Genomic DNA, 14,911 nt, shown 5'->3' on the forward strand with positions numbered 1-14,911 from the left:
ATCATGCACCCATGTCCTATTTGGAACATTTCTGAAGCTGGCCAATGTAATTTACCTCATAACAACGAATATATATTTGAAAAGTAGACACCGTAGGGTATTTGAAATGCTGGTAGTTTAACACTTTTCATGCACTAATTTAACCACCCTTCTTTGTCAAACTTTTGGTTAGTCATTTTTTGTGTTATTTTTCACACACATTGTACTTTAGGCATGGATTCTCAGTTCCTGTTATGTTTTACTGACAAAAAACACCTCAATATGTGTTTAACAACATCTCCTGTTTACAGTGATACCACCCATGAATAGGTTTGTCGGGTTCTCAGGGGGCTAAAAGGCCTTATTTTTAGGGGGCGCATTCCAGTTTTCCAACTTGAAATTTTCACATCTGTCATCATGCACCCATGTCCTATTTGGGACATTTCTGAAGCCGGCCAATGTAATTTACCCCATAAAACCATATATTTTTTAAAAGTAGACACCCTAGGGTATTTGAAATGCTCTTATTTGGGCACAAATTTTAACACTTTCAATGCACTAATTCAACCACAAGTCTTTGTCAAACTTTTGGGTAGTCATTTTTTGTGTTATTTTTCACACACATTGTGCTTTAGGCATGGATTCTCAGTTCCTGTTATGTGTTACTGAAAAAAAAACACCTCAATATGTGTTTTCAAAAACATCTCCTGAGTACAATGATATCACCCATGAATAGGTTTGCCAGGTTCTCAGGGGGCTAAAAGGCCTTATTGTTAGGGTGCGCATTCCAGTTTTCCAACTTGAAATTTTCACATCTGTTATCATGCACCCATGACCTATTTGGGACATTTCTGAAGCCGGCCAATGTAATGCACCCCATCAAACCATATATTTTTTAAAAGTAGACACCCTAGGGTATTTGAAATGCTCTTATTTGGGCACATTTAATGCACTAATTTAACCACCAGTCTTTGTCAAACTTTTGGGTAGTCTTTTTTTTGTGTTATTTTTCACACACATTTTACTTTAGGCATGGATTCTCAGTTCCTGTTATGTGTTACTGAAACAAAACACCTCAATATGTGTTCAAAAACATCTCCTGAGTACAGTGATATCACCCATGAATAGGTTTGCTAGGTTCTCAGGGGGCTACAAGGCCTTATTTTTAGGGGGCGCATTCCAGTTTTCCAAGTTGAAATTTTCACATCTGTCATCATGCACCCATGTCCTATTTGGGACATTTCTGAAGCCGGCCAATGTAATTTACCCCATCAAACCATATATTTTTTAAAAGTAACACCCTAGGGTATTTGAAATGCTCTTATTTGAGCACATTTAATGCACTAATGCAACCTCCAGTCTTTGTCAAACTTTTGGGTAGTCATTTTTTGTGTGTTATTTTTCACACACATTGTACTTTAGACATGGATTCTTAGTTCCTGTTATGTGTTACTGATACAAAAAACACCTCAATATGTGTTCAACAACATCTCCTAAGTACAGTGATACCACCCATGACTAGGTGTGTCGGGTTCTCAGGGGGCTAAAAGGCCTTATTTTTAGGGGGCGCATTCCAGTTTTCCAACTTGGAATTTTCACATCTCATGATCCCATGTCCTATTTGGGACATATTTGAAGCCGGCCAATGCAATTTACCCCCATCAAACCATATATTTTTTAAAAGTAGACACCCTAGGGTATTTGAAATGCTGGTATTTTAAAACTTTCCAGGCACTAATTCAACAACCAGTCTTTGTCAAACTTTTGGGTAGTCTTTTTTTGTGTTATTTTTCACACAAAGTGTAATTTAGGCATGGATTCTCAGCTCCTGTTATGTGTTACTGGCACAAAACACCTCAATATGTGTTTAGCAACATATCCTGAGTACAGTGATACCACCTATGCATAGGTTTGTTGGCTTGTTTGGGGGGTGCAATGCCAAACTTCTGACATGGGTTTGTGATTTGTTTTTACATTTAACATATCTTCTTTTTGGGGTCCTTTTTAGTTACCCCAATTTATTTGCTTGCCATGAATGTGCATATATTTGAAAAGTTGACACCCCAATGTATTGTATATGAAGTGTTTTGATGCCCAAACATTTGGAGAAATTGTATGGTGGTAATTTTTAAATTTTAATTTTTACACACACATTGCTTTTTGACTATGATTTAGGAGTGTCTGTTGTAAGTTATTGCAAGAAAACACTCCAGGTTATTTTCAGCAAGACCCATTGACTACACCCATGCCCCCCCATGCATAGGTTTGCCAGGATTTTGGTAAGATTCAGTTACAATTGCATTACTTGTAATTTGAGTTCAAAGTGAGAGTATTTCTTCTGATAGGCCTATATTTAATTTGGAGCCTAATTGCAAACATCAGTTTTATGTATTGCCATAAAAGTATATATATTTGAAATGTTGACACCCCATGGTATTGTATATGGAGTGCTTTGATGCAACTGTTTTAGCCAAAAAAATTGTAGAAAGTGTATGGTGGTAAATTTACAATTATCATTTGTAGACACACATTGCTTTTTGTCTATGATTTAGGAGAGCCTGTTGTAAGTTATTGCAAGAAAACACTCCAGGTTGTTTTCTCCAAGACCCTCTGAATACACCCATGCCCCCCATGCATAGGTGTGCCAGGATTTAGGGAAGGTTCAGTTACAATTGTATGACTTGTAATTTGAGTTGAAAGTGAAAGTATTTCTATTGATAGGCCTATATTAAATTTGGGGCCTATTGCATACCCCAGTTTTATTTATTGCCATGAAAGTGTATATATTTGAAACGTTGACACCCCAAGCTATTGTATATGGAGGGCTTTGATGCCTTTGATGCAACCGTTTTAGCCAAAAAAATTGTAGAAAGTGTATGAGGGTAATTTTTCAATTTTCATTTTTACACACATTGCTTTTTGACTATGATTTAGAAGAGCCAGTTATTGCAAGAAAACACTCCAGGATGTTTTCTGCAAGACCCCCTGAGTACACCCATGTCCCCATGCATAGGTTTGACAGGGGTTTTGGTAAAATACAGCACCAATTTTAGAACTTATATAAGTCTGGCACAGTAAAAGTAAAAAACAAAAAGAAAAAACTCTAATAGTAAATGTAACCAAACCCCCCCCCCCCAAAAAAAAACCAATGTCAAATGTAAAAAAAAATTTAAAAAATTTACCAGTGTGTGATACCTTTTGAAGCAGTCCCCAATGCAGAGTCCAGGCTGTCTAGGGCAATCAGGACAGTAAAAGGTGGTGTCCCTTCTCTGCCCCCTCTTGGTACAGGCTCTGCATTTCTTCTGAGGACTCTGCTTCGCCGCAGTAGGGGGGATTTTGAAAATAAAATGGGTAGCCCCAACTCTGCTCTCTCCCATCACCGCCCGGGGAGCAGGTGCATCTTGGTACAAAATCCCTGAAATGATCTGGAGCTGAAACTGTAAAAAAAGTCAGTTTCATTCCAGGGGTTGCTTTTTTGAACAACAAAAAAGTGTTGTGGGTTGCAATCTGCATTAAGTAAATTGCAAACTTTTTGTACCAGGGCTTCGTCTTCCGTATAATTAGGTAGGGCTGCAGCAGCTAATCTGCTAGATCAACCCCACCCAGATTGCCGGTTAGAAGCCTTGATGCACACTGGCTTCATTGTGCTCTCAGCTCTGCCACATACAGAGACCTCCACAGTCCTCTCTGTGTGGATGGTGGTAAGAAGGTATACATCCTTCTTGTCTCTGTACTTAACTGCCAACAGCTCCTCTTGGCGCAGAGCTGAGGTCTCCCCCTTTACTAGCTTGGTGCGTGCAAGTTGTCTTGGGAAAACTGCGCGGTTCTTTCGAATTGTACCGCAAGCTACTGTATCAAAACAATACAGTAGCTTGAACAAAAGGACACTTGTATAAAGATTGTCTACATACAAGTTGTATAATTTGTTCATTAGGGGTAAAATCAGGTCCCAGACAATCTTGCCAGTGGTTCCCATATGTTCTGGGCAGCCTGGAGGGTCAAGGTGGATATCCTTTCCCTCGTACACCCGGAAGGCCTGAGTATACCCAGTCTCGCTCTTACAGAGCTTATACACCTTTACCCCATACCTGGAGTGCTTGGAAGGAATATACTGCTTGAATCCCAGCCTTCCCTTATACTTCATCAGGGATTCATCAACGCATATATTCTTTCCAGGTGTATAAGCCTCTGCAAACCTGGCAGTAAAGTGGGTAATCAGGGGGCGGATTTTATACAGCCTGTCAAACTGGGGATGCTCCCTAGAGGGGCACAGGCTGTTGTCGCTGAAGTGCAGGAAATGTAGAATCATTTCATACCTCTTCCTCGACATACTCTGGGAGAAAATGGGGGCAGAGCAAATTGGGCTACTGTTCCAGTAGGAGCGAATGGAGGGTTTCTTTATGATGCCCATCAGCATAGTCCATGCCCAGAATTTTTTTAATTCTGGCACATCGATGGGGGCCCATTGCTGCTTTGCCAAAAAATTGTCAGGCTTTGCAGCACAGAACTGATGGGCATATAAATTAGTTTGGGCGACAATGTTTCCCAATATATCATCGCCCAGAAACACCTCAATAAACTGTTGGGGGCTAAATCCTGCCACATCCACATTGATGACAGGATTTGCAGTGAAGGGTGGGATATCTGGCCTCTGGTGATGAGGTGTTACCCACTCTTCAGCAGCAATGGCAGCTGGAGCAACACGCCTCCTTCTGGCAGGGGGGCTACATGGGGGGGTAGCAGCCACAGATACATCACTATCAGTTGAGACTGTATCTAATGATGTATCTGAGCATATGGCAGGGTCAAAATTGGGGTCTGAGTCAGACATAGAGGCATCTGACCAAGAAAGGCATATGCCTCCTCAGCACTATATGTTCTCTGTGACATGATTTAATTTTATCTGTCAAAGAGAAAAAAAAATACTAAAAAAAAATCAACACAAAATTTTAATTTAAATAAACTAAATGGCTCTGAAAAATTACTAAAAAACATGAACCCCTAAAAAAATGCACAGTAAGCAAAAAAGTGCTTTTGTGCAAGAGCCAGTGAGCAAAAAAAGTGCTGCTATGCTATTGCCAGTGATTTATTGTGATCACTGGAAAGCTATGGGTTAATGGATCACAATTTTTTTACAAAAATGTATTTAAACTAGCTAAATGACTCTGATAAGAAACTTTGGGTCTCACAAAAACATGACAAAAAAATATTAACCCCTAAAAAAATGTGCAGAGAGCAAAAAAAGTGCTGCTATGCTATTGCCAGTGATTTATAGTGATCACTGGCAAGCTAGGGGTTAATGGCTCTGAAAAGAACCTTTCTGTATTACAATTTTTAACAAATATATGAAATAAACCTCTCTCTCCTGAACACAGATCTCTCTCTCTCTCTCCCACAAAAATGCAAGTGAGGAGAGGGAGGGAGATCCACACTGATCAGTGCCAATATTTACAAATATTGACATGATCAGACAAATGGAATATTTTTTTTTTTTTTTTTTTTATTCTGCCCCTATGATGAGGCAGGCTAGGGACACCCCCAGAAGCCCCATGATGCGTTGGGCATCGCCATCTTTGAAGCCACATGGGGAGGGGGAAAGGTGGCTATATGGGGCTATTTTTATTAAAACGATTGCTATATATATATATATATATATATATATATATATATATATATATATATATATTATGTCATTTTACTAAGTGCCTCGACCCACGAGGCACTTAGCACACTTACAGAGTATCAGAAGCCTGTCTGATGACTTCCGATGCTGTGCCTGACTGCTGGGCTATATGAACTTGGGGGTTGTGAGTATATTATACATGCACATATATTGTGTTATATGTATGTATTATACTGTAAATACTATACTATATTATGTATTTAATTAAAGGGATACTAAACCAACATCTTTTTTCTTTCATGATTCGGATAGAGGAGACAAATTTAAGCAACTTTCTAATTTACTCCTATTATCAATTTTTCTTCGTTTTCTTTTTATCTTTATTTGAAAAAGCACAAATATAAGCATAGGAGCCAGCACATTTTTGGTTTAGCACTTTTTGATTGGTGTCTAAATGTAGCCACTAATCAGCAAGCTCTACCCAGGTGCTGAACCAAAAATGGGCCGGCTCCTAAGCTTACATTCAAATAAAGATACCAAGAGAATGAAAAAAAATTGATAATAGGAGTTAAAAAGAAAGTTGCTTAAAATTGAATGCTCTATCTGAATCATGAAAGAAAACATTTGGGTTTAGTATCCCTTTAACTTTTGGCGTGATCTTTTCTTTTTAGAAACAAGATTTTGACAGTAGTCATGGCTTTTTCATTTGAGCTATGTAAAATGTATTTAAAAAAAATGTTAATACAACTCTAAAATGTCTCTTGTGACCATTTCAGAGAGTCTTGCACATGTGCAAGATGATTTCAAGCATTCCAAGACTAGTTGGAAACAGTCTAAGATGTCAAAAATGCCATTCCTGGGCTTTAACAAGTGCCTTAAAGGGACATTAAACCCCAAAAAAATCTTTCATGATTCATAGAGAGAATACCATTTTAAATGACATTCCAATTTACTTCTATTATCTAATTTGCTTCATTCTTTAGATATACTTTGTTAAAGAAATAGCATTGCACTCGGGTGAGCCAATAACATTAGGCAAATATGTGCAGCCACCAATCAGAAGCTACTGCTTTTCAGGAAAGACTATCAAGAGAATGAAGCCAATCAGATTACAGAAGTAAATTAGAAAGTTGTTTAAAAATGGTATTCTCTATCTGAATCATGAAAGAAAAAATGTGGGTTTAATGTCCCTTTAAGGTTTGAAATTTGAAAAGTCAAAACTGTTCTTTAAAATGTGTTGAAAAAACTCTTGAAAATGGACTGTGATCTGCGAGAACTTTTCGGCCCTATCGTAAAGCAAAAAACTTGAAATAGCTAAAAATGTGATTATGTCAAATTGAAAGTGCTCTTTATTTAGACAAAAAGGTTTCAGCTGAGAGATTGTGATCAACTCCATAGTGTTAACTGCTTGGCTGCCAGATGGCTTAACAATTGTATGCATACTGTTACAAACTGCTGTTTGTAACTGGCCCTTTAAATGGAAAATTGCCCTGCTTCCCTGGATTTTGGAGAAGCCTATTTGCCAGCCTCCTTCCACATGACTATGGCCCCTGGAAGATTGTGCCCCTGAGGACATATTGACTTTTGTTGGGTGTGTGTGGCCCTTTAAGAACCGTCTGGGGACATATTGTGACTTTGGTGAACAATGCCCCTTTAAGACTATGTCCCCAGACCTGTGAAATGACTTGTCCCTGGCTTTCTCCCACTTGGTTCAGTTTCATTGTGTGCCATTAAGTGCTATGTGACAGACCCTTCGGTCAGAACTACAGAGATAACTTTGTTCAGCTTCAAGAAGCATTCTAAATACAAGTTTGCTGGGATCAGCTCTAATTAAGTTTAGTGATAAACTTTCCCATTGTCTAATCAGACTTCTAGTAGTGATAAGGTGGACTGCATTGTTTTATTGTGTGTAAAATGTTATCTGCTGAAGTAATGTTGTGGCCTGTCAAAGGGAGTGTCTCTCTATCTAATATCAAATGTGTGATGGGGGATTTTATGCCTCCCCCTGAGAGTGTCCTGTTTGCATGTAACCTCAATAAAAAGCAGGCTGTGTGCTCCAGCACATCAGACCTATTTCTGACCCTCTAACTTGCAGCTTTGACTCATGTTTGTAGGGGACAGCTTCAGCTATAATTACTACAGGGATTGCTATGCTTTTCATACTCCCTTAGCTACAGGGATTGCTACAGAAGGAAGAGGTTCACCTACTGGAGCCTGGTCGTAGGTCCAGGGCGCAGAGCAGACGGCGAGATACCAGCCCAGCAGCGGTGGTTCATAGAGTCTGCGTTACTTATGGTGGCTACGCAGCAGTTAGAGTGTCTACGGTGCTGCTGCTCCTTTGGTGAGCGCTAGGAGCATCCTTTTCTACGGTCCAACTTCCAGCCAGCCTGGAGGCAACCGTAACATTTGGCGGCAGCGGTGGGATCGCGTCCTAGCGCAAGGAGCAGCACCACAACAGCACTGGTATCGTAGGAGAGTAATTGAGGGCAACGCTAGCCACTGCGCAGCGTCCCTACCTACAGCAGCATGGAGCTGACAAGACACTGGTCAGAACCCTGTGAAGAGCACCTCAACCTGATCCGTCGCTATGAGGGTGCTGATTTCGTTCCAGAGGTAAAGAGGCGGCTAGTCCGATATGGTCCAGACCCTGCACAGGAGGTAGTCAGTCGCCTCATCCGGGAATTGGCTACTGAGAACGAAGCGGCACGAGCCTTTGAGCGCCAACTGTGGAGTTTGAGGGTATGGACACCTGGTCTCTCTCCCCAGCCGCAGCATGTTCCACAGGGAGAGGAGAGCAGCGACCTCCCTCCCCAGCGGCAGTATACTGTGCAGAGGGAAGAGACAACCGGTCTCCTTCCCCAACCCCAACCAGAGATACCAGAGGCAGCAGGCCTCATAGACTGGTCCTGGGAGGACCCCCAGCAGGCAGGTGGAGATGGGACCGCAGTCTCTCTACCGGCCCTACAGGGATGCTGGGCAGGCGGCCCAGATCCCCAGCGACAGACCCAACTACAGGGAGGGGAGAGCATCGACCTCCCTCCCCAGCCGGAGTGTGCCTTCCAGGGAGAGGAGACAACCGGTCTCTCTCCCCAGCCGCAGCATGTTCCACAGGAAGCGGAGAGCATCGACCTCCCTTCCCAACGGCCGCCGGAGTATCAGGAGGAGGAGGTAAGCCAATCTCCCCCTCCCCAGCTAACTCCTAACTTGGGCCCAGGGTTAACAGTGGAGATGTTAACCCCCACTGACCCCCACGTTCCCTTTGCCACCGGGCAGGACTATGCCCCAATTCCCCCAGCAGAAGAGCTGGCATCAGGACAGAGCGCTGCTGGCCTCTGCCCTACAGACCTTGTCCTTGTTACAGAACTGGCCTGCAAACCCCTCACCCCAGCAGAAGCGCTGGCACCAGGGCAGAGTGCCGCTGGCCTCTGCCCCCCAAGTACCATCAGCTATTTGCCCAGCTGCGCCAGGAAGGCCGAGGATGCTACACTTTCATCCTACAACCTGGAACTTACAGGCCAGTACTACGTATTGTGGGGGGGCTACTTTGCTGCTAACAATTATTTGTGGGTGGGTTGCGAGACTAACTTAGGCACTGACCGGCAGAAGGTCAGGTGCCTGGTTAGTCTCCCTCCAAAAGGGGAGATATGTTTGTTTGTAACTGGCCCTTTAAATGGAAAATTGCCCTGCTTCCCTGGATTTTGGAGAAGCCTATTTGCCAGCCTCCTTCCACATGACTATGGCCCCTGGAAGATTGTGCCCCTGAGGACATATTGACTTTTGTTGGGTGTGTGTGGCCCTTTAAGAACCGTCTGGGGACATATTGTGACTTTGGTGAACAATGCCCCTTTAAGACTATGTCCCCAGACCTGTGAAATGACTTGTCCCTGGCTTTCTCCCACTTGGTTCAGTTTCATTGTGTGCCATTAAGTGCTATGTGACAGACCCTTCGGTCAGAACTACAGAGATAACTTTGTTCAGCTTCAAGAAGCATTCTAAATACAAGTTTGCTGGGATCAGCTCTAATTAAGTTTAGTGATAAACTTTCCCATTGTCTAATCAGACTTCTAGTAGTGATAAGGTGGACTGCATTGTTTTATTGTGTGTAAAATGTTATCTGCTGAAGTAATGTTGTGGCCTGTCAAAGGGAGTGTCTCTCTATCTAATATCAAATGTGTGATGGGGGATTTTATGCCTCCCCCTGAGAGTGTCCTGTTTGCATGTAACCTCAATAAAAAGCAGGCTGTGTGCTCCAGCACATCAGACCTATTTCTGACCCTCTAACTTGCAGCTTTGACTCATGTTTGTAGGGGACAGCTTCAGCTATAATTACTACAGGGATTGCTATGCTTTTCATACTCCCTTAGCTACGGGGATTGCTACAGAAGGAAGAGGTTCACCTACTGGAGCCTGGTCGTAGGTCCAGGGCGCAGAGCAGACGGCGAGATACCAGCCCAGCAGCGGTGGTTCATAGAGTCTGCGTTACTTATGGTGGCTTTGCAGCAGTTAGAGTGTCTACGGTGCTGCTGCTCCTTTGGTGAGCGCTAGGAGCATCCTTTTCTACGGTCCAACTTCCAGCCAGCCTGGAGGCAACCGTAACACATACATTAATGTATCATTTAACAGACTTGTTTTATGAACTATTCCTAATTTTGTATTTCCCAAATCTTCTGATTTTTAGCTAGATATTATGTAATCTTAAACCTGGTCTTAAGCAAGTAAAGTATATTTAAATGTGTATATAATCAATTTTCTGTTAGGTCGTCAGTGCTTTTATATCAAAGCAACGCATCTTCAAAACCAAGAGGGAATATACTTACGTTTTACAAGGACATTAGCGAATGATGTTGCCTCTCCGAACATATTTGTAGCAACAACACTATAGTCGGCAGCATCCTCCAGTGAACATCTGTTTGTGAGGAGACAGAGTATATTGTTTAGATTTTAATTGCAAGTCTACCTTTAGATGTCTGCATTCTGGTGAAAATAAATTCCAAATAGATTTATATAGAAGAGTATTAGGGTCCTATGTACTGAAAGGTAGGAGGGCAAGGCTCCCAACATGCAATGGTAGAAGTGTCTGCTACCCTCATATACCCTTGCACAGGGACTTCCTTATACAACACCACCCCCCATGTTTCTGGTGTTCTATCTCCACCACCTCTAAAGTCATGAGGTTGTATGACCACTGCTTTTTACATTGTAGAAAGAATAATCGCAAGAGTGAGCCTGCCCTGTAAGGGCTCACAAGCAACATCCGCTACTTGGTACATTGAGTCCTTAGCCTCAAACATCATGCTAAATAAATAATATTTCCTTTATTTAAGTGTCCGGTGAGTTCTGATTAGGGGCTAGATTACAAGTGGGGCACAAGCAAAAGTCCAACACCCCGCAAGGTATAATACACAACCTGGTATTACAAGTAGATGGTTTAAAGGGACACTAAACCCAAAAAATTTATTTTGTGATTCAAGTAGAGAATAGAATTTTAAACAACATTCCAATTTACTTCTACTATCTAATTTGTTTCATTCTTTAGATATCCTTTGTTGAAGACATAACAATACACACGGGTGAGCCAATCACACGAGGCATCTATGTGCAGCCACCAATCAGCAGCTACCCGGCCTATCTAGATATGCTTTTCAACAAAGGATATCAAGAGAATGAAGCAAATTAGATTAAAAAAGTAAATTAGAAAGTTGTTTAAAATTGCACGTTCTTTCTAAATCATGAAAGAAAAAAATTGTGTTTCATGTCCCTGTAAACAAAGCATCTTAACACAGCTGAATTTTTTTTTAATGGGTCCTACAATTTTAATAGATAGTGCAGGGAGAGCAATCAGTGCACTCATTGGGGCTGAATTATCAAGCTCCGAATGGAGCTTGATGCCCCTGTTTTCGCAGAAACAGCAATTATGAAGCAGCGGTCTAAAGACCGCTGCTCCATAACTTTTCTGCCTGCTCTGAGGCTGCGGACATCAATCCGCCCGATCCTATATGATCGGGCTGATTGACACCCCCTGCTAGCGGCCGATATGCATTGCACAATGATAAATGCCGACAGCATATGCTGCTGGCATTTATCGATGTGCGGCGGACATGATACGCTACATCGTATCATGTCCATCTGCACTTTAATAAATCGGTCCAATTGAGCTCATATTAAATGGAGAGTTAAGTGATGCTTTTGAGCATAATCAAAATACCACTGTAATTATTATTAATAATAGTATAGCGCTACATGTGCATCATCAGCTTGGCACACACTTCACTTCCATAGGGCTAGATTACAAGTGGAGCCATTACAAGTGGCTGGTTAATGCTCCCGCGAGCCCCAATTGCCCCCCAAATAAAGAGGGCAGTTCTAAAATTTTAAAAAATGAAGATGCTCATATTTTTATTTTATAACTACATGAAGCAGCTATAAGGGGTTAAAGTGAGGGATGTGAAGTGTTTGGGAAAAAAAAGTTACTGAAAGTGCCTTTACGTTGAGGTGAATGGGGACTGTGTTTTTACTATAGATATATATGTATATGCTTATATACATTTATATTGATGTGTTAATATGTATATACAGTTGCATGAAAAAGTATGTGAACCCTTTGGAATGATATTCATTTCTGCACAAATTGGTCATAAAATGTGATCTGATCATCATCTAAGTCACAACAACAGACAATCACAGTCTGCTTAAACTAATAACACACAAAGAATGAAATGTTGCCATGTTTTTATTGAACACTCCATGTAAACATTCACAGTGCAGGTGGAAAAAGTATGTGAACCCCTATACTAATGACATCTCCAAGAGCTAATTGGAGTGAGATGTCAGCCAACTGGAGTCCAATCAATGAGATGAGATTGGGGGTGTTGGTTACAGCTGACCTGCCCTATAAAAAACACACACCGGTTCTGGGTTGGCTTTTCACAAGAAGCATTGCCTGATGTGAATGATGCCTCACACAAAATAGCTCTCAGAAGACCTACTATTAAGAATTTTTGACTTGCATAAAGCTGGAAAGGGTTATAAAAGTATATCCAAAAGCCTTGCTGTTCATCAGTCCACGGTAAGACAAATTGTCTATAAATGGAGAAAGTTCAGCACTGCTGCTACTCTCCCTAGAAGTGGCCGTCCTGTAAAGATGACTGCAAGAGCACAGACTGCTCAATGAGGTGAAGAAGAATCCTAGAGTGTCAGCTAAAGACTTACAAAAGTCACTGGCAAATGCTAACATCCCTGTTAGCGAATCTACAATACGTAAAACACTAAACAAGAATGGATTTCATGGGAGGATACCACAGAGGAAGCCACTGCTGTCCAAACAAAACATTGCTGCATGTTTACAGTTTGCACAAGAGCACCTGGATGTTCCACAGCAGTACTGGCAAAATATTCTGTGGACAGATGAAACCAAATTTGAGTTGTTTGGAAGAAACACACAACACTATGTGTGGCGAAAAAGAGGCACAGCACACTAACATCAAAACCTCATCCCAACTGTGAAGTATGGTGGTGGGGGCATCATGGTTTGGGGCTGCTTTGCTGCATCAGGGCCTGGACGGATTGCTATCATCGAAGGAAAAATGAATTCCCAAGTTTATCAAGACATTTTGCAGGAGAACTTAAAGCCATCTGTCTACCAGCTGAAGCTCAACAGAAGATGGGTGTTGCAACAGAACAATGACCCAAAGCATAGAAGTAAATTAACAACAGAGTGGCTTAAACAGAAGAAAATACGCCTTCTGAAGTGGCCCAGTCAGAGTCCTGACCTCAACCCGATTGAGATGCTGTGGCATGACCTCAAGAAAACGATTCACACCAGACATCCCAAGAATATTGCTGAACTGAAACAGTTCTGTAAAGAGGAATGGTCAAGAATTACTCCTGACCATTGTGCACGTCTGATCTGCAACTACAGGAAACGTTTGGTTGAAGTTATTGCTGCCAAAGGAGGTTCAACCAGTTATTAAATCCAAGGGTTCACATACTTTTTCCACCTGCACTGTGAATGTTTACATGGTGTGTTCAATAAAAACATGGCAACATGTCATTCTTTGTGTGCTATTAGTTTAAGCAGACTGTGACTGTCTATTGTTGTGACTTAGATGATGATCAGATCACATTTTATGACCAATTTGTGCAGAAATCCATATCATTCCAAAGGGTTCACATACTTTTTCTTGCAACTGTATATACACATATAAACACATAAATATATATGTATATATTCATATACATATATATTTTTTTATTTTGCTGCCCAACACTGAGCAAATTGCCCCCTGCGCTGCGTTAGGTGCTTTGCCGTATCTGAACCACGAAGCTCCCATTCGAGCCTATGGAAGCATACTCTTGTGAGCGCAAGGTTTCCAGACAATGCATTGCGCCTAACTTGTAATACCAGCGTATATTTACATGCGTTGGTATAACTGAGTAGAGCGCAAGTATCGCCCTTGCAAAAGCGCAATATTGCACTCCACTCATAATCTAGGCCATAATTGGCTAACTGCTTAACCCAATATCTGACATGGATTTTACTGTGCATCCCCTTACAAGTTTATTATCTAAGATAGTTAGTGCCCCTGCGCTATCTGATATGTGCCCTAGACAATTGATCCACAAAAAAAATTAAATAGCTTTGCACTTGTAATGAGCACAGAAATAGAAGCACTATTGATTATGCTTGGACGATGTTAACGCACAATAGATCTTATATTTTTGTACTACACTTGTAATCTAACCCTATACATTATATAGTTACTAAATGTGCTTATGCAGCCATAGACACACAGTTTACCTGCTACACACACTACACACAAATCACATTGGCACGCACATATATTTTTTACAATTATAAAATAATCTATGAAAGTCAGTTACGTTAATATCAGAGTTTAAGTTCCTATTCAGATGTTAAAAAGCATGACAAATCTACAATTAAACTCCCAACTGAGGATAGGGTTGCCACCTCAGCCATGTTTTCCTGGACAGTTATGAGTTACACATGCTGCAGGGTGTGAAGGTAGGAACACAAATTTCCACCCTGTACTGCACACAAATAGTGACACTGAACAGCACTGCCACTATGCCTATTCCTCTCTGCACACCCTGCATCATGTATAACTCATAAGTGTCCAGGTGGCAACCCTGACTGAGGAGAATTTAATATCATAATATAATAAAGATGCAAATCCTCAAATCCAGAATTCCAAAATCCAAACATTTTGAAATCCAAACTTTTTAATTATTATTATTTTTTTTATTTTTTTAAATGATCAAAAATTACTGTTTTTCCTGTCTGTAAGTCAC

The 14,911-nt window shown here is 41.2% G+C and overlaps 1 protein-coding gene across 1 annotated transcript in view; it reads right to left on the reverse strand.

Annotated features, from left to right (window-relative positions):
- Positions 1-14,911, reverse strand: part of MYOM3 (myomesin 3) — a 209,580-nt gene that overhangs the window by 120,363 nt on the left and 74,306 nt on the right. The window contains exon 6 of the mRNA XM_053707175.1: positions 10,420-10,508. Coding sequence (XP_053563150.1) covers positions 10,420-10,508 — 89 coding nt within the window. The remainder of the gene's footprint in view (positions 1-10,419; positions 10,509-14,911) is intronic.

Source organism: Bombina bombina, chromosome 3 (assembly GCF_027579735.1).
Source record: "Bombina bombina isolate aBomBom1 chromosome 3, aBomBom1.pri, whole genome shotgun sequence".
Taxonomy (NCBI): domain Eukaryota; kingdom Metazoa; phylum Chordata; class Amphibia; order Anura; family Bombinatoridae; genus Bombina; species Bombina bombina.